General features: G+C 55.0%; 4 protein-coding genes and 1 long non-coding RNA gene across 9 annotated transcripts in view; 2 read left to right on the top strand and 3 right to left on the bottom strand.

Annotated features, from left to right (window-relative positions):
• TESK2 (testis associated actin remodelling kinase 2) overlaps positions 1–3,351 on the top strand; it is a 122,929-nt gene extending 119,578 nt beyond the window's left edge. The window contains exons 8-11 of the mRNA XM_002919448.2: positions 213–296; positions 497–583; positions 1,281–1,398; positions 1,671–3,351. Coding sequence (XP_002919494.1) covers positions 213–296; positions 497–583; positions 1,281–1,398; positions 1,671–2,392 — 1,011 coding nt within the window. The 3' untranslated portion in view covers positions 2,393–3,351. The remainder of the gene's footprint in view (positions 1–212; positions 297–496; positions 584–1,280; positions 1,399–1,670) is intronic.
• Positions 3,248–6,785, bottom strand: TOE1 (target of EGR1, exonuclease). Its single transcript, XM_034651475.1, has 8 exons — positions 6,654–6,785; positions 5,769–5,911; positions 5,641–5,681; positions 5,411–5,507; positions 5,126–5,284; positions 4,606–4,865; positions 4,245–4,404; positions 3,248–4,163 (listed from the first exon to the last, which is right to left on the bottom strand). Exons 1-8 carry the CDS (start codon positions 6,703–6,705, stop codon positions 3,543–3,545), a joined length of 1,533 nt encoding a protein of 510 aa, XP_034507366.1. The 5' UTR covers positions 6,706–6,785; the 3' UTR covers positions 3,248–3,542.
• MUTYH (mutY DNA glycosylase) lies at positions 6,667–14,072 on the top strand. Of its 4 annotated transcripts, none has more exons than XM_019799893.2 (18): positions 6,841–6,976; positions 9,459–9,585; positions 9,681–9,744; positions 9,873–9,993; positions 10,543–10,691; positions 10,781–10,820; positions 10,942–11,015; positions 11,152–11,193; positions 11,269–11,340; positions 11,414–11,527; positions 11,612–11,709; positions 11,786–11,930; positions 12,010–12,073; positions 12,248–12,439; positions 12,538–12,674; positions 12,759–12,911; positions 13,110–13,151; positions 13,876–14,072. In XM_019799893.2, the coding sequence occupies exons 2-18, from the start codon at positions 9,557–9,559 to the stop codon at positions 14,005–14,007; spliced, it is 1,668 nt and encodes a 555-aa protein (XP_019655452.2). In that variant the 5' UTR covers positions 6,841–6,976; positions 9,459–9,556; the 3' UTR covers positions 14,008–14,072. The 4 variants fall into 4 exon arrangements, with proteins under 4 accessions (XP_034507333.1, XP_019655453.2, XP_019655452.2 ...); XM_019799892.2 differs by having other exon boundaries at positions 10,540–10,691; XM_034651442.1 differs by lacking the exons at positions 9,459–9,585; positions 9,681–9,744 and having other exon boundaries at positions 6,667–6,976.
• LOC109489671 lies at positions 6,985–8,379 on the bottom strand. Of its 2 annotated transcripts, none has more exons than XR_002142731.2 (3): positions 8,233–8,379; positions 7,550–7,643; positions 6,985–7,097 (listed from the first exon to the last, which is right to left on the bottom strand). It is a non-coding gene; the product is annotated as an uncharacterized LOC109489671 (long non-coding RNA). The 2 variants fall into 2 exon arrangements; XR_004622932.1 differs by lacking the exon at positions 6,985–7,097 and adding an exon at positions 7,220–7,353.
• Positions 14,073–14,156: 84 nt separating the features above from the next.
• On the bottom strand, positions 14,157–17,293 carry HPDL (4-hydroxyphenylpyruvate dioxygenase like). The gene has a single exon (XM_002919445.4). The coding sequence runs from the start codon at positions 15,983–15,985 to the stop codon at positions 14,870–14,872; it is 1,116 nt and encodes a 371-aa protein (XP_002919491.1). The 5' UTR covers positions 15,986–17,293; the 3' UTR covers positions 14,157–14,869.
• Positions 17,294–17,503: the final 210 nt, after the last annotated feature.

The following is a 17,503-nucleotide window of genomic DNA, read 5'->3' as shown; positions in this document are numbered from 1 at the left end:
ACTCTTAGCAGAAGGTATCCAGGATCACCCTGTATGTTCCGGGTGAGGATTTCTATCCTGCTAAGAGCAGGGCTGGTCCTCAGGAGCTGCCTAGTAAGTGAACTGAATGAAATACAGACAATAGGGCTCAGGCCTGGGATGGTGGACCTGAGAGGCAGAAACCCCATCTTTCACCCCACTGAGAAGGAAACTGAGGTCTCACTACCCACCAGGCGGACGTGTTCTCTTATGGTATCATCCTCTGTGAGATTATCGCCCGCATCCAGGCTGATCCGGACTATCTTCCCCGCACAGAGGTGAGCTGCAGGCATCGCGCACAGTGCCAGTGGGATTGGGCTGGTTTTGAAGCTATGGAACTGTTGTTCCCAGGGTGGAGTTGCTGGAACTGTCTGTGTGGTTACTTTGGGGGCAATTCTCAGCCTCTAAGCAGGCCGGGATGCGTGGAGGGATTAATGACCAGTCCACCATGTGCCCACCCTACCATACCTATCCACAGAACTTCGGGCTAGACTATGACGCTTTCCAGCGTATGGTGGGAGACTGTCCCCCCGACTTTCTGCAGCTCACCTTCAACTGCTGTAATGTGAGTGTCTCCCTCCCCTCCCCTCAGCTTCGGTCAGGGGCTGGCTGAACCCCTTCCATCTGGTTAGGACTGTAGGGACAGGCTGCTCAATTAGCTTCACGAGGAGCCTCATTTTCACTGACGAATGGCAGTGCCCACGGCCCCTCCTCCAGGCCTGACCGACTGTCCAGAGCCCTGGACCAAGGAAAGGAAAATTGCTCTGTATTACACAGTCCTCAGCCTGCAGGGCAGACTCACCACCTCTTGCCTTGGACATTGATAGAGCTCTGGTCAGGTTTCAGTTGGCTGCTCTTAAGGCCCATGGGAAGAGCTTTTGTTAGCCTTCATTTTATACAGCTCTGGGGCTGGACCTACCTGTCATGATCAAGGGGTAGCTGGGCTTTGTCCAGGTAGCTCCCAGAAACATGTTAGCAGAATGCAAGAACAGAACAAAGCAATGTAAGCATACCCTTTTGGATGGTTCTGTGCCCTTCGAGGGGATAAGACACACACAGAAAGGGTGCTGAAAGGGGCGGGTATGTGACAATGGCATCTTCCCTGACCTTCACTTTGGGAATCACCCTCATGGTCTGGGGCCTTTAGAAAAGTCTCTTAGCTGCATGTCTGAATCTTAGAAGATGCCAGAAACAGACTCAAATGCCATCCTTGGGGTGGAAGATAGGAAGGCAGGGCTAATGGCTGGTGTGGATGACTACAGATGGACCCCAAACTGCGCCCATCCTTTGAGGAGATTGGGAAGACCCTGGAGGAAATTCTGAGCCATTTACAGGAAGAGGAGCTGGAGACGGACAGGAAGCTGCTGCCCACAGCCAAGGGTAAGAGATCAGACCAGTGTGTTCTACCTGACCCCAAGGGAAGAAATCAGGATGTGGGGCCTTCCTCTCCAGGGCTGATTGTAGGATCCCATGTCCAGAACGCAGAGGGGCAGGGGATGATGGAAAAAGTACTGGACTCCAAGAATTATAACTTGGCATATTGCCTCCCTTGAGTTTGTTTTCTCATTGGTGAAATGCTTTGTGGCACAAGGTGCCGCTTCTGTTTGTTATGACTAGTGTGAGTAACCCTGATTTGACTCATTGTTTCTCAGGACTCTTGGAGAAAGGACCTGGGGTGAAGCGACTGAGCTCACTGGATGACAAGATCCCTCCCAAGTCCCCACGCCCGAGACGTACTATCTGGTTGTCTCGAAGCCAGTCAGACATCTTCTCCCGTAAGCCCCCACGTACAGTGAATGTCTTGGACCCGTACTACCGGCCGCAACGAGATGGTGCTGCTCGCACCCCCAAAATCAACCCTTTCAGTGCTCGCCAGGACCTCAAGGGTGGCAAGATCAAGTTCTTTGACCTGCCCAGCAAGTCTGTCATCTCCCTGGTATTTGACCTGGATGCACCAGGGCCCAGAACTCTCCCTGTGGCTGACTGGCAGGAGCCCCTGGCCCCACCTGCTCGCCGGTGGCGTTCTTTGCCTGGTTCACCAGAGTTCTTGCATCGAGAGGCCCGTCCACTTGTGGGCCGAGAAGAATCACTATCTGATGGGCCCCCACCACGCCTCAGTAATCTCAAGTACAGAGTGAGAGAGATCCCGCCATTCCGAGCATCTGCCCTCCCAGCTGCTCCAGCCCATGAAGCCATGGACTGCTCCAGTGCCCAGGAGGAAAATGGTTTTGGGCCCAGGCCCCAGGGGGCCAGTCCGTGCCTTGCAGGTGCCTCTGAGGAAATGGAGGTAGAAGAAAGGCCGAGAGGCTTGGCTCCAGTCCCTTCCTCTGTCTCAGGCACAGGCCTGAAAACCCAGGGCAAACAGGATGGGTGAGAGGGGTTAGTCCCCAGCTCACCTTGGGGGTGGACCTTCATTTGAAGCCACAGGGCCCCCTCGGTGCACAGCCACGACTCTTCCCTGCGGCCTACAGAGCGGGCAGGCCAGGCCAAGCCAGGCTCAATCTGGGGGCTCCAAGTGCCCAATGGCTGTGTATGAGAGGGGAGGCAGCAGTGAAAGGCCTTCCTAGTTAGGGCCAAAAGCTGATATGAAGCTTCTGAAATCCAGCAAGGAACTCTGGCTCCCACCTGACTCCCAGTGCACATCCCCAGACAGGACTAGAGGACTCCCAGTTCTAGTTTGAGCTGGCAGGCAGCTAATACCCCAGGTTCTTTTCCCACCCCAGGTCTGTCTTTTGCCCTTTCCTGGGTCATATAAGCTACTGGATGGAACCTGGAGCTAACCAGGAAGCCATAAAGGGCGTGGCTATTTCTCAGACCTGAAGACCGGGGAGCTTCTTGCCAGGACGTCTAAGACACTTGAATAATTGCTGTTTGCACTTACTGCATGGTCAGACCACATCACTACATTTCTATGTGAGGGGAGGGGGAGGCAGCGTGGTGGTCATGGCTCTTAGCTAACCTATTCAAAGATCTTTTCCAGTTGATTAATCTATTTTCATATTTATGAAGGAGTCTTAATGTTCTGCCCCATGAAGCTTCCAACCCTGTGGTTGGGAGTGGGGCTGGTTTTGTAGGCCACAGGGCCTGCTCTATGTATTTGTAAACGTGTGATACACCCAGTTGGTTAAACGGTTTATACATGGACCGATTTTCTTCCCTTCCTGCTATGGCTGGAGCTACGGGAACAGTCTGTCCTTACAGAGCCGCAATAAGAAATAACCAAAGATGATGCTGGTCAAATATTTTCATACTTGTTTCTGTTGATTTTTTGGTAATACTTTTTCCCAAGACACTTTCAGATTTAAAAATTCAATAAAGTCTGTGTTACAGGTGCTGGTCAGCCTCCTTACGCGTATGCTTGTTCCAAAGCCTTTAGGGTAAAGAAGAAGGTCCAGGCTAGGACTCCCCCCCCCACCCAAGTCTGTAGAAGGTGGGAGTAGGCCATTCACAGGCTAGAGCGACCCAGACACCTCTGTTCACTCTCCGTTCTCTTCCTGGGCCTTGAGTGCTAGGCAGAGGTTGGGTCAGCTGCTGCCCCAGGCCAGCTTCATCTTCTGGTTGTGGGCTTTGGAGGATCGGGAGAACTGGCTCTTGGCTACTGTGAGGGGTACAGCTTTGCCACTCAGGTATACCTTGTTGTGGCATTCAGGTAGCCAGGGGCCAGAGCTACAGAGCTGGGGTCCTTGGCTCACTCCCACATAGGCCATCACGTAACCTGTCATAAAGGCATCAAAACCAGCCCGATGGAGTCCATCCCCAGGCACTGGGTGAGGACCGGCTTGACTCCCCGGCGCTTCGGAGGCAGCCGTATCAGCTGTTTCCGGCCCTGCTGCTTTAAGCCCCAGCTCCAAGTCATTTTTGTGACCCTGCTCCAAGCCAGGCTGGCTCCTAGTCTCATCCTCGGCCACCTCCTGCTCAGTTTCTTCAGCCTTGAGGCCATCCCCACAGACCTGCTTCATGGGAGGACAATCCTCAGTTTCCTCAGAGGTCTGTTTCCCAGGCGGGCCCAACAAAGCCCTCCGCCGTTTCTCCCTACGTCGCCGTCGTCGCCGCTTGTCCTCCACCACAGCCTCATCGGTGTCAATGATAAGATCAATATCATGGGACCGAGGACACTGTGGTCCCAGGGGGCACCAACCATAGGCCTAGAGGGAGGAAAGAAGCTTAGAGAGGGGTTCCTGGCATCAGCACCTACCTTCCCCCAAGAAATGGGTGGGTGCTCTCACCGAAAAGTTGTCACAGACGCTGGTGGGATGAGGACGGTGGGTTGTAGGGGGCATGCAGCAGCGGTAGTCAATGTGGGCCCTCATGCTAGGAGGATAGCTGCAGAACTCCAGGGTAAGGTGTGGGCTGCCAGCTGCCCGCTGCTTCCCATTTTCCCGCTCGCTGAAACAGCGTAAGAGGGTATTGGTCCACCAGCTTATAAACTCCGTGGGAATAGGGTTTTTTTTGTCAGTTTTGCTTACTGCTGAATCCTCAGCACCTAACACAGCGCCTGGCACATGGTAGGCACTCAATAAATACGTTAAGTAAACGAAATAATCAGGCTTATACCACGCCCCACCCCCACCCTAAACAGTTCCTCACCATTTCCGGAAAGCATATTCTAGGTAGGAGGCCACGAAGCGCACATGAAACTCAGCTGCATATTTGGTGTCATAAATGCCAGCTGGGAACATTTCACACAGGTCAGCAGTGAAGGTTCCCAAGCTCTCGGGCAGGTGTGCATAGAAGTTCTGGTACAGGAACACCAAGTCTATAAGACCATTATGTAGTACCAGGGGCCGGCGGGCCCGGATTAGCTCCAGGAACAGCGTCCTCACCGACTGGCTCTGACTCTCATCGCCCTGGATGGAAGGAAAGGGGTCATCGGAAAGGACAGTCCCGTAGGGAGCCTCTCTTGCAGGACACTTATCCCAGGCACCCCTAACTGGAAAGCCCTCCCACCCTGCCTTACCCAATGCTAGTTTTCTGTGGATCAGGCCTGTTTCCACAGCCCTGTCCCTAGTGATTTCCCATATTCTCTAAGAAGCAGATCCTCCCCCCACACCCAACCTCAGGAGGAAATGAAGTCACAGCAGGGGCAGTCTCAAGGCTGCAGGCCTACCTTGTCATTGCCCTTGTGGTACGGGATACCCTGAGCATACTGCCGGTTGAAGTTGAAGCCATGCTGTACCAAGAACTGCACGGACTTCGGTTCTATTACATACTCTTCCATACACAGCAGGGTCAGATTGAACACCTGAGCCAGGTAGCAGTGTTCACCCTGAGAGAGAAAGGATCTGCCACGTCAGAATTAGGGATAAAAACACCTCACACCCGATGTTCTCCAGGATCTCCACCCTCCTCCCCCCAACCACAGACAAGGAATAGGAAGGAGATCAGTCCATACCTTGTCTGGCTGCTGCTTGAAGCAGGCAAGGCCCAGGGAGAGAACAGAACGGGTCCTGGCCGCATGACACACGGACTTGTAACGTTCCTCGATGCACCTTGGGGTCGGGTTTAGGGGGTGGCTGTGGCTGGGAGTCAGCCCTCAAACCACCCAGGACCGTGACTTCTACTCCAGGGATGAGGTCTGCCCCTCCTGCCAAGGCTGGCACTACGATCAGGGCTTATACTTACTGGTTCAGCAAACTCTTCCTGTCCCCAAGCCCACTCAGTTCCTGGGAGTGTGTAAAGAGAGTTTGGTGTCAGGTTCCCAGCACCAGCCCTTTCACAACTACCTGCCCTCCCCATTCGCCAACCCTCACCGTGTCCACAGCCACGAAGCTAGCGGTCTTTATGGCCAGCAGGAGGGATGGCCACATCTCCTTGAAGTTGTCACTCTGCACATCCACCACAGGCACCTGGACTACTAGCTCCTCCTCAGATTTTGTGCTTTTGCTGACACCGCCTGAGGGTAAGGAGAGGATGGATGGTAATGCTGGGGCAGTGGCCCAGGGAGCAGATACCAAGGTAAGCCGTGGCTGGGGGGCTGTGGCCATTAAGGCAAGGAAAAGCACCTCTCTCCTCCAAGCCTTTGTATCACACGTTCTACACACAGGCCTTGGAGTGAACAGTGCTTAATTTGGGGAGAGAAAGCCGGCGCCTTCCAGTGGTTTCTGTGAAACACTGGGGAAATTACTTCTCCCCTCAGCATCACAATCTTTAGAAGAGGAAGGCTGGACTAGACGATCGGTGAGGTTCCTTCCCACATCCCGCAGGAAGTCCTTCTCAAGGCTTGAGGAATACGACTCCTTTAATATCCCCCAAAGCTCCATAGTACTGTTCCCACGGGGCCCCAGTAGCCACAAGCGGGGGTAAGCAGGACGCCCCAGAACCGCATAAATAATTGCTCACACCCAAGCTCCCAATATGTTCCACTTCCTTCGGACCCGCGCCACTTAACAGAACCTTGAGCTCTGGACTACACCTCCCGACACGCCCCTACCGGCCCCTACTACTCCCAGCACGCCAAGCCGCTGCAGCCGGAGCCGCGGTGGCCACCGGGACTTGTAGTCTCCTCGTGGCTGCTTCAGAAGGCATAAGCTAGTCCTCTGAACCTTGAGATCAGTTTCTAGAGCCCAGAGACCGAGGCCTTCTCCTCTCCGGAGCGCACAGGGTTTTAAGGCAGGAAACCCTGGAAAGCCACTTACCGTCAGGGGCCGCTGGGGCTGAGGCTACGCCATCGCCACTGTCCGCGGCCATGACACGGCGCGCCCCTCGCCTAAGTAGTCGGCGGGTACCCGGGGCTTCCGCTTCTTCTCCCTGCACGGCTCCGGCGGTCGGGGGACGGGGCGGAGCCTTGCCCTCCGAGTCTCCGAGTCGCCGACGGGTCGGACTTCCGTTCACACCTCCCGGGTCTGGCGCGGAGGAGGCGGCCCGGCGCGCGCGGGGACCTATGGGCTGGCGCCGTGCGGGCCGGAGCCACGCCCCCTGGAGTGCGTCGGGAGCCGGGCGCGGGAGACGGAGCGGGAAGGTAATTCCTTCTCCGCGTTCTGCCGGCGGGAACGTGGGCGGCCGCTGTAGACGGTCTTCAGCCACGCGGCCCCGGGGTGGGGGTGGGGGTCCCCAGAGGAGGTGAGGCTACCCGGGCCAGCCTGGAGCGCGTTTGGGAGTTAGGCACAGACCGGGCAGTTAGGGGGAAAGAAGGATGTTCTGGGAAGAGGCATATTCACAGGCGGGATGGAGACCTCACTTCCAGGAAGTGAAAAGGCGGGGAGGAGGATTCGAGACGAGCTGCCAGAGGGGTTAGAGCCATCGACTGGCAGGGAAGCCTTTGCAATAATCCAGGCCGGAGGTATACTTGACCTGAAGAGTGATTGCACTTGATTCTCCAGGTCTCCGGTTCCCATCCTGTCGACCCACCAAGAAAGCTCAACCCTTCCTCCTTGGTTGTTCACTGTTCCTAGTTCATCTTCAGCCTTTCTCTCTCCACTGAGCCTTTTTCATCATTATTTAGAAGTTTGGATTTCTCCCATTCTGAACAAAGAAAACCTCTTACTGTCTCTCATCCGGTTAATTAAGTTAACAGTGCTTGTATACAACTTACCTAGCACTGTGCTCAGCTCAGGGGACTCAACAGTCAACAAAAGAGACTCAGTCCTTGCTCGTGGAGTTTTGTAGTTAAGTCAGGGAAGCTGCCACTGATCAAAGAAACAAATGTGAAATTATAATTAGTATAAAAGGAAAAATGGAGAATTACGTAAGAGGGTGAGACTAGGGGTGGGGGGTATGATTTATACATTTAAGTCAAGACCTGAAAGAATGAGTAACTGTTAGGTGAAGCACAGGATAACAGCTGTCCAAACAGAGGGACAGGATTGGGTGAGATTTCAAGGCGAACAGACACGTGGGGGATTGAAGCAGCTATTTAGGCAGATGTGGCTGGAGCATAGTGAGTGGGGGATGAGGCAGGTGGGGAATCTTTGGAGCCTACAAAACTATATTAAGAGGATTGGGTTCTCAGAGCAATGGGTGTGACAGCCAGAGTCCTCCAGTGGCTCACAAGGCACTTAGTGACCCTATGCGCCCTGCCTTCTTTACTTCTTTGACCCTCATCTACTACTCACCCTTTTCTCAGTCCATTCTGACCACACTGGCTTCCTTATTATTCTGCAAACACACTGGGTACCTTCCTTAGGGCCATTGCTCTAGCTCCTTTTTAGGATGCCTTTGGCTAATTCTTTCAATTGCCTTAAATCATTGGTCAAAAACCACTTTAATAAGGCCCACCTTGATCATGGGCTCTAAAATTGCAACATTCCAGGAGGTGCCTGGGTGGCTCAGTCGGTGAAGCATCTGCCTTCCGCTCAGGTTGTGATCCCAGGGTCCTGGGATGGAGGCACACATCCGGGCTCCTTGCTCAGCAGGGAGTCTGCTTCTCTCTCTGCCTCTGCCCCCCTCCTTGTGCTTTCTTGCTCTGTCAAATAAATAAAATCTTTAAAAAAAAAATCGCAGCATTCCATCACCATTCCTTATCCCTTCACCTACTCGACTTTTTCTCTTTATGTTAGTATTTATCACTTAACATCCTATATAATTTAATTATTGTTTGCCCCCCATTAGAATATAAGCTCTATGATGACAGGAACCTTTGGTGTTTTATTTACTGAAGTATTCCAAGTACTTAAAACTGCTTGGCACATAGGCACTGTATAAATATTTAGTCAGTGAATTAGTAGGAAGCCATTGAAGGTTTTAAGTAAGAAAATAACATGATCATGTCTTAAAAGACTGCTTTACTGTTTGGAGAATAGATTGTAGAGTGAATTATCGAGTTGGTGAGTTTGGTGAAGGTTTGGCTGTGAAGGGAAGGAGAGTGGGTTTTGTAAAAGGGATTGAGGAGCAGGACCTTGAGCTCAGCCAGTTTAGGAGAGATCGTTGTTTCATATCACGAGGGAAGAAGAATGCAGATTAAGTACAGAGTGCAGTCAACTTGTGCATTCGTTTTTTTTTCTCTGAAGGAGGAAGCAAGCTCTTTTGATGAAAATGAGGTGATGAAGTTGGGTGTCAGGGGAAGAGTTAGAACCGGGGGCTCAGCAGGGACTGTAGGAGTGCAGTCTCTGGATGCAGACCTTTTGGGTTTGGGTGGACAAGTTGCTTCATCTCTCAAGTCTCAATTTCCTCATAACTAAAAGGGAGGTGATACTAGCATATGCCTAATGGAGTTGTCTGGAGATTGAGTGAGAAATTGGTAAAACATTTAGCGTGGGGTCTGGCATACAGTAAGCCCTCACTGTTAGCTGTTCGAGAAAAGGGCACCAAAAGAACAGTAAGGGAGCAGTGAAGATCAACCAGAAACATTTCCCATTACCAGTGGGCAGCCAGCTTTGGTTTACTAGATCAAGAAAAGATTAGGAACAAAAATAGCACACCCCCTCCCACCACCACCCCAACTTGCCATCTGCTCTCAGGGAAGTCTCTTCCCATCTCTGATCCTTGGTTTCTCCTTTCTGTAGAGTGGTGGTTTGGGCTGCATGATGGCTCAAGGCTGTTTCATGAGCTGCATCTCCACCAGATAAGCTTCCTCCCCACCCCGTGCTTCTAGACACACCTAATGAACCCCTGTCCACACATACAGTCATGGTGAGCATCCAGGATACATGGGTGTATCCAGCCCAGCCCAGCCCTGGCCTTTTTTGTGTGTCTCCAAGACGATGCTAATGTTGGTCTCTCTGAAGTCCCTTGCAGAAACTCAGCCCCACTGGTCATACCTCCGCACCACAGCCAGCCAAGAGCAAACCCGTGAGCATCTGGAGAGTGAGGGAAGCCAGACACCATAATGAGGGTTGTAGAGAGGGAGGTGGTTGTCTCTGCCCATTGGGGGGCCCCAAGATTCAGCCTCGTGACTACTTTGGGCCTTTCTCTTCTAGGCCATCATGAAGAAGCCACGAACAGCTGTGAGGAGTCGTCACAGGAAGCAGGCATCCCGCCAGGAGGGAAGGGAGAAGCGTGTCCTCAGCAGCAGCCAGGTCAAGCCTCCTACCCCCAATGGTGAGGAGCTCCATCCTAGTCAGAGATGAAGGTGCTGGTTTCATTGGCCATGAAAGGGAGGGAGATTTGGGCTGGGAAAGGAGCATGGTATGCGTCAGGACAGCAAGGGACTAATTAAGGGTCTCATTCTGACTTTGCTGTACAATTTTGGGATAATTGCTCTGAATGGCTGCTTTTTTTTTACCAGTGACTCTGTGCATTTCCTTCCTCCTGTGGCTTTCATGGGATCGAATGAGTTTATGAACCTGAAAATGTTTTGTAAATGGGAAGGCCCTGCACACGTATACATTATGCTTGGCTGAAGCTGTTGGGTTTTCATTGTGACCCAGAGTCAAAGGAGGCAGCGGTATCCCCCTGGGAACGTTAAGGCCGGAAATCTGGCTCAGATTACACACAGCTAGAGAATTCTGGTCTGACTCCAGGTCCAAAGCTTAAGCAAGGAGCTGGGGTGGGGGACGCCCTCAGCGGGAGCAGCCAGGCTGCAGTGCCCTGGTACCTGGTGCACAGTCTGTGCAGGAACGATGCCTGAGTTTCCTGGCGCCCCAGCAGGCTTGGCCAGGCGGCAGGAGGAGGTGGTGTTGCAGGCCTCTGTGTCCCCGTACCATCTGTTCAGAGGCACAGCTGAGGTCAGAGCCTTTCGGGAGAACCTACTGAGATGGTACGACCGAGAGAAGCGGGACCTACCCTGGAGAAGGCGGGTAAGCAGGCGAGGGCCAGGGACAGTGGGGTGGGAGGTGGGTGCCCAGCTCTCTCCATACTAACTCTTTACCTGGAATTGCTTTGGCAGGCAGAGGGTGAGGTGGACCTGGACAGGCGGGCTTACGCGGGTGAGTGCATGTCTTGAGAGCAGAGCTGCTGCACCTGGACGCCCACTGGTCTGGCGTCTAGGGGCTGTGTGCTGGGAGCAGGGCAGCTCACAGTGCCCTCATGCCAATCCCTCTCCCCCAGTGTGGGTCTCAGAGGTCATGCTGCAGCAGACCCAGGTTGCCACGGTGATCGACTATTATACCCGATGGATGCAGGTGACTTCAGGGAAGGAAGGGGAGGGTCATGAGCCAGATCCCAGAGAGAGCCCAGCCTTTGGGGTCGGGTAGAGAAGGCTTCCCCCACCTCCCTCGACCTTGATCTTACTTCTTTTTGATTGCCTTCGAGCTATAGAAGTGGCCAACGCTGCAGGATCTGGCCAGTGCTTCCCTGGAGGTAAGAGTCCCCCCGGGGTAGGGGGAATGGGGACAACTGAGGACTGACCACTGGTCTCTCTCATCTCGCCCACAGGGGGTGAACCAGCTTTGGGCGGGCCTGGGCTACTACTCTCGAGGCCGGCGGCTGCATGAGGGAGCCCGGAAGGTAAGGGGGTGACAAGGGGGTGAGCCCCAGGGCATCAGGTGTCTCATAACCTAGAGCCCGCCCCCCCAATCAGGTGGTAGAGGAGTTAGGGGGCCATGTGCCACGTACAGCAGAGACCCTGCAGCAGCTCCTGCCTGGCGTGGGGCGATACACAGCTGGAGCCATTGCCTCCATTGCCTTTGGACAGGTGAGCCCCTAGCCCACCCCACTCGGTGTGTGCCCACCCTCCTTCCTCTCAGAGTGGGCTGACTCCTGGATTCCTCTGTGCCAGGCAACTGGTGTGGTAGACGGGAATGTAGTACGGGTGCTGTGCCGCGTCCGAGCCATTGGTGCGGATTCCAGCAGCGCCCTTGTCTCCCAGCATCTCTGGTAGGATATCGGGGTCATGGGGAGACCGGGAAGGGTGCCTCCAAAGTGTCTCTGGTTCAGCCACGTTCCCTTGTAGGAGCTTAGCCCAGCAGCTGGTAGACCCCACGCGGCCCGGGGACTTGAACCAAGCAGCCATGGAGCTGGGGGCCACAGTGTGCACCCCGCAGCACCCGCGCTGCAGCCAGTGCCCCGTGCGGAGCCTGTGCCGGGCGCACCAGAGGGTGAGCCGTCTGGGGAAGGGGCAGGCAGGGGTCCTAGAGGGTGACCCGTGCCGCATGACGTCTGCCTCATGCCTCTTAGGTGGAGCGGGAACAGCTCTTAGCCTCGCGGAGCCTGCCAGGCAGCCCTGATGTGGAGGAGTGCGGTGAGTGCCGGCCCCAGCCCTCTCCCGCACTGTCAGGGACCTGCTCGGGAAGCCTCATCCCCATTTATCCTACAACCTGGTTAAGCCTCTGCAGAGCTGGGCCATGGCCTGCTCTCTGGGCTTGGCACCTAAGCTCACCGGGCCTGAGGGGCACTTGGGGATCTCTCTTCCCAGCTCCCGGCTCGGGGCAGTGTCGGCTGTGCGCGCCTCCCTCAGAGCCCTGGGACCCGACCCTGGGAGTGACCAACTTTCCCCGAAAGGCCAGCCGCAAGCCCCCCAGGGAGGAGTGCTCTGCCACCTGTGTTCTGGAACAGCCTAGGGCCGTTGGGGGTCCTCGAATTCTGCTGGTGCAGAGGCCCAATTCAGGTACCTAGATCCTCGGAGCGGAGGGTGGTGGCAGGAGCGACAAGGGGGAAATGGAGTCAACAGCTAAGGCCTGGCCACACCCGGCTGCCCTGTCACAGGTTTGCTGGCGGGACTGTGGGAATTCCCGTCTGTGACCACAGAGCCCTCTGGGCAACGTCAGCGTCAGGCCCTGCTGCGGGAACTGCAGAGATGGGCTGGGCCCCTCCCAGCCACGCGCCTCCGGCACCTGGGGCAGGTGAGTGAGCAATGGGAGAGGCAGGGTGACAGCTTTTCTGGGCACATCCATGGGCCTGTTTCAGCCCCTTGGCCCTCCCTCCAGGTGGTTCACACCTTCTCTCACATCAAGCTGACATACGAAGTATATGGTCTGGCCCTGGAAGGGGAGACCCCGGTGACCACCGCACCACCTGGCGCTCGCTGGCTGACCCGCGAGGAGTTTCACACTGCAGCTGTCTCCACCGCTATGAAAAAGGCACTATCTGTGTTGTCTTCGTTGTACTTTTTCGTGTTTCCTGCATGTTTTACGTGAACCTGTTACCATGTAAACAGGGAAAAACAAAAGCATATTTTAAACATGTGTGGGGGCATGAAGTTGAGGAGAGGCCACAGAGGGTTTGGCTCTTTGGGGGAAGATGCCAGCCCTACTCTCTCGCCCTCTCTCCTTGGCTAGGTGTTCCGTGTGTACGAGGGCCGACGGCCAGGGGCCTGCAAGGTGAGTCTCTTGGCCCTCTCCCAGCCATCTTTCTCCAGGCCCGAATCCATGGGTTTTCAGTGAGTTAAATGACACATGCTTGGGTGAACATTATCCACTCCAGACTTCGCCGTGGGGAGAGGAATGATAGTTTTTCCCTGGAGACCTTATAGCTTGAAGTCCAGGGTGGAGAGAGAATGAGAACAAATGATGGAGACAATAGGGCCACAGGTGTGTAAAATGCTTGTACTAGGTTTTGTAGCATATGAGGTGGAGAGCTTTTGGTTCTGTCTGGGAGGCAAGGATCAGGAAAGGCTGCTTAGAAGAAACAGGTGGTCATCTGGGTCAAAGAAGCGAATCATTATCTCCAGGTTTGGAAAGGGAATCCGCAGTAAGAATGTTCTTACCAGGCCCAAGAGTAGGGTGAGAAAGGCTGGCGTAATGGGGTCTGCAGTGCTCAAGAGGCGGGACACATTTGATTAGCAGAGCCTGCGCGGCCGGTCAGGGCCACGAACACCAGGCCACTAAAGCATTTTTGGTGGAGAGAGGAGTCCGGTTTGTATCTTAGGAAGACTGCCTTGGGCTGCCATTTAGAGTTGACCGAAGAGGTAGATACCGGAGACAGGCTGGAAGCCTTACAGCGTTTAGACTAGAACCTGAGCTGTATCAGTGGAGTGGAGAGGGGGTGGAAGGAGAGGACTCTCCGCTGCCCCCTTAGTGCCTCCTTCCTTTGGCTTCTGCACAGGGTTCCAAAAGATCCCCGGTGTCCGCTCCGTCCAGCTGGAAAAAGCCCAGCCCGGGCCAGCAACTCCTGGATAGTTTCTTTCGGCCTCACATTCCAAGGGATGCACCCAGCCTCAACAGTACTGCCCAGTGACACCTCGGGCACTCCCCACTTCCTGAGAATCCGGTTTTTTAATAAAGTGCTTATTTTTATAGTCATTTTGGAGACTTTCCACCCCCTCCCTAGCCCACCCATTCTTCCCCTCGGAGGGACCCAGAAAGTGGTAAAATCCTGCTTGGTGCTGACTTCCACTGCCTGAGCTCCCAGCCAGCCCTGGGCAAATGGGGGTGGGTGTTCTGTCCAGAGTGATCTGTCCTCCCCCAACCCCCAGGAGAGAGGGAGAAAGCAGCTGCAGGGGGTCCCTGCCAGTGGCTGACACCCAGCACCCTTGGTCCCGATCTCTGGTCAGCTCTGACTGGAGCAGTGGTATTGTCCCAGAGCAGGTGGTTGGGCTCAGCACTGGCCCAGCCCCTCCCCACCTGCAGAGGCTGCTCCCTAGGGAAAAGCGAAATGGGAGGATTTGTTCTGTCAAATTCCTACCTAAAATACTAAATTTTTTTCTGTGTTGTTTCATATATAATGAAACAATACAGCAAATCAAGGGGTTAATAATCATAAAATGGGGGGGAGAGGGAAGGAAATGGGATCAGAGAAGGTCACAAAGATGGTTCAAAAGTATTGGTAAGTTCTGTTTCCTAAATATGTAATTCCTTTATTATTCTTCATATCTTGCATATATATTAGTTATAGACTTATGTAAGAACATTTCATAGTTTTAAAAGAAAAAAAAATCCCAGCTCTTTGGACCCCAGTGAGAGCTTCAAGTTCTGGTAGGTACTGGTACATACCTGGCCCCTGGGGACAAAGCCCTTCACCCCCCAGCCTCTGCAGGTGTTTCTCAGTTCCAGCTGGCCCTGTGCTCCAGGACAGGAGGCGAACCCAGCCCCAACCTTCCTCAGGCTTCCCGGTCCCTGGCGGCTTGCTCCTGCACTGACTGCCACAGGGCCCGGATGTTGCCCTGGCCAAAGCCTGTGGCCCCCTGCCTCTGAATCAGCTCTAGGAAGAAGGTGTCCTCTGGAAAGAGGGACTTGGTGAAGACCTGAAGCAGAAACTTGCCTTCATCACCATCCAGCAGGATCCCCCGTTGGGCCAGCAGGCTAGGCTTGTGCCCAGCGGCTAGGATCTGCCTTTCCTTGCCCGGCTGCTGGTAGTATGCCTCGGGAGGAGCCAGGAGCTGGCCCCCCGCCCCTGCTACCCCCTCAGTGGCTTCTAAGATGTTCGGCGTGTAGAGCCCCACGTGCTGCAGTCCCGGTCCCCTGTGCCGGGCCAGGAACTGCGCCACCTGGTCCTGTCCACTAGAAGCCCCCGGTAGGGTCTCAGCCAGCACGAGGGTGGGTACAGCACTGCCTGGTGGGGTCTGCAGGGCAGTGAGCTTCAGTCCCCCTTGCCCAGATCCTGCTGTCACCTGGAGGCCCATCTCGGGATCCTCACCTGGACTCAGTGGCAGGTGGCGAAAGTCTAGACAGTCGTGGAACCAGCGCATCAGTGTCCGGGAGCTACCAGGGGTGCAGGCCAAGGTCAGGTGGTCCACGTGGCTGACCCAGCCGGGGCTGGCTGCAGAGGGCACAGGCTGGAATCCTGGGAGGAAAGGCCCTCGGAAGCCGGCACGCTCCAGGAGTGTCAGGCTAAGGTTGCCGGCGGGTGAGCGAACCACAGTGTAAGTGGCTGTGCCCTGCGTGTCCTTCACGCTAACCGGGGGCACCGGCATGCTGCAGCCCCGCGCTACCAACGCCCGGGCGGAGGCGCCCGCGTCCGCCACGTCGAAGCACAGGTTGGTGGCGCTGGGCACAGCATGACGTGGGTGCAAGCCGTACAGCGGCTCCCGCGGCCCTGCGCCTTCGTTCACCAAAAAGACCGCGTCGCCGCTGCGCAAGGCCAGCTGCCGCCAGCCTTCTGCTTCCCGCACCGCCAGGGGCTGGAAACCGAAGAGACGCTGCAGATCCTGGGTGAGGGGCTGCCCCGCGGGCACGTGGAAGGCAATGTGGCACAGACGACGGGCGTGCACGGCCATGGCGGTCCGGATGGTGACCCTGGTTCGTCCTTCTCCTAGGGCCGCTCACCGCTCTTTTCAGGACTCCCGGACTCTCCGTCCCAGGTTTGTCGTCGGAAGCCTGTGGAGTCCAGTTTTGCCCGGAGAGCGGTTCCTCGCTCTTTTCCGAGGCGAAGTCACAGACCGACCCCCTCTGGGGCTCGCGGCTCTCCTGGCCACGCCCTCTCCAGTCCAGAGAGGCGTTGGGACCACCGGGTCTGCGCGGCGGGTGGCGAAAACCACGTGGAGCCAGAGCGAGGGTGGAGCCGGAGCGAGGGGGCGGCGCCAGTGGCTGCGGCTCACATTCTCCCCCTCCCACCCAGACCCTGTCGCCGAGGGTGCAGCGGGGACGCGGGACTGCCCTTTCCCAGAGCCTCTGGATGGGCCACGCCCTTGGGCCCTGAGCCCCCCTTCTCCCCGCCCTCGGAGATCACAATAGCTGCCTTCACTCGGTGCCTGGCGCGGCTTTCTCTCAGCCCCTAAACTTAGAGCAAAGGGAACCCACACTAGCTGGGGGAGGAGCCAGAATTCCTAACCCACTCCACCTCCCTCCCCCAGCACGGAATTTCTTATCAATGTCATGTTTTAGCTTAAAAATTCTAGAGAAATTTGCCTTTGAATAGTAATGTTCCTTTAAGACTTTAAAAAATATTAAAATGTTACAGGTTTTCTTTTCCTTCCCAAATTGGTCCAGAGAAACTGATGCTATAGGAAGATAGGCCCTTTGTATGGCTCCTACAAACCCCTTCTCGTTTCTGTCAGTCTCTCAGCTGCACCTATTTCTTTCTGCAACCCCACTTCTCTCTCAACAATCTTTTGCCCACTGGTCCCAAGCAAGATTTGGAGAAAAAAAGCTGGTGGCTCAGGACCTGAAAGTTCCTCTCCCGGAACTCGCGCCTCTCAGGCCCCACCCCGCAACCCTCCTTCCCTCCAGGACCAGGTGGGTGATTATCAGCCGCTGTTTTTAAACATGACCTCTAGGTGTCACCCTCGGCCTCAGCTTAGCCCGCCCTCCCGCGCTCCTTCCCAGTCCTCTTCTCACGGAGGCGGCGCCGGAAGCTCCAGCCTTTCTCGCCCTGCTCCTGCCCCGCCTCCACCTGATGCCGTTGCTCTCCTAATCCGTGGAGGGCTTGACATTTTACAAAGGGTGGCCTGGAAGACCTCTCAGAGAAGGTGACTTTTGTGTGTGTATGCGTGTGTGGTAAAATACACATAACATAGTAATATTTCCTTGTTAGCCATGTTTAAGTGCATGGTTCAGTGGTATTAAGTACACCTATCACCATCATCTAGGGAAACTTTCCCTGTCCCCCAGCTGAAACTCTCTCATTAAAGAAGGCCCCACCCTCCCCTCCCCCAACCCCTGGAACCACCAGTCTACTTTTGACTGCTCTAGGAGCTTCATATAAGTGAAATCATGCAGTATTTGTCTTTCTGCCCATCATTCCACCTTAAAAGGATTTAAGGTCACCAACGATGCTCACGTTGTTCAGTGGACAA

Source organism: Ailuropoda melanoleuca, chromosome 2 (assembly GCF_002007445.2).
Source record: "Ailuropoda melanoleuca isolate Jingjing chromosome 2, ASM200744v2, whole genome shotgun sequence".
NCBI lineage: Eukaryota > Metazoa > Chordata > Mammalia > Carnivora > Ursidae > Ailuropoda > Ailuropoda melanoleuca.
This window is presented reverse-complemented; position numbering and strand designations above follow the sequence as displayed.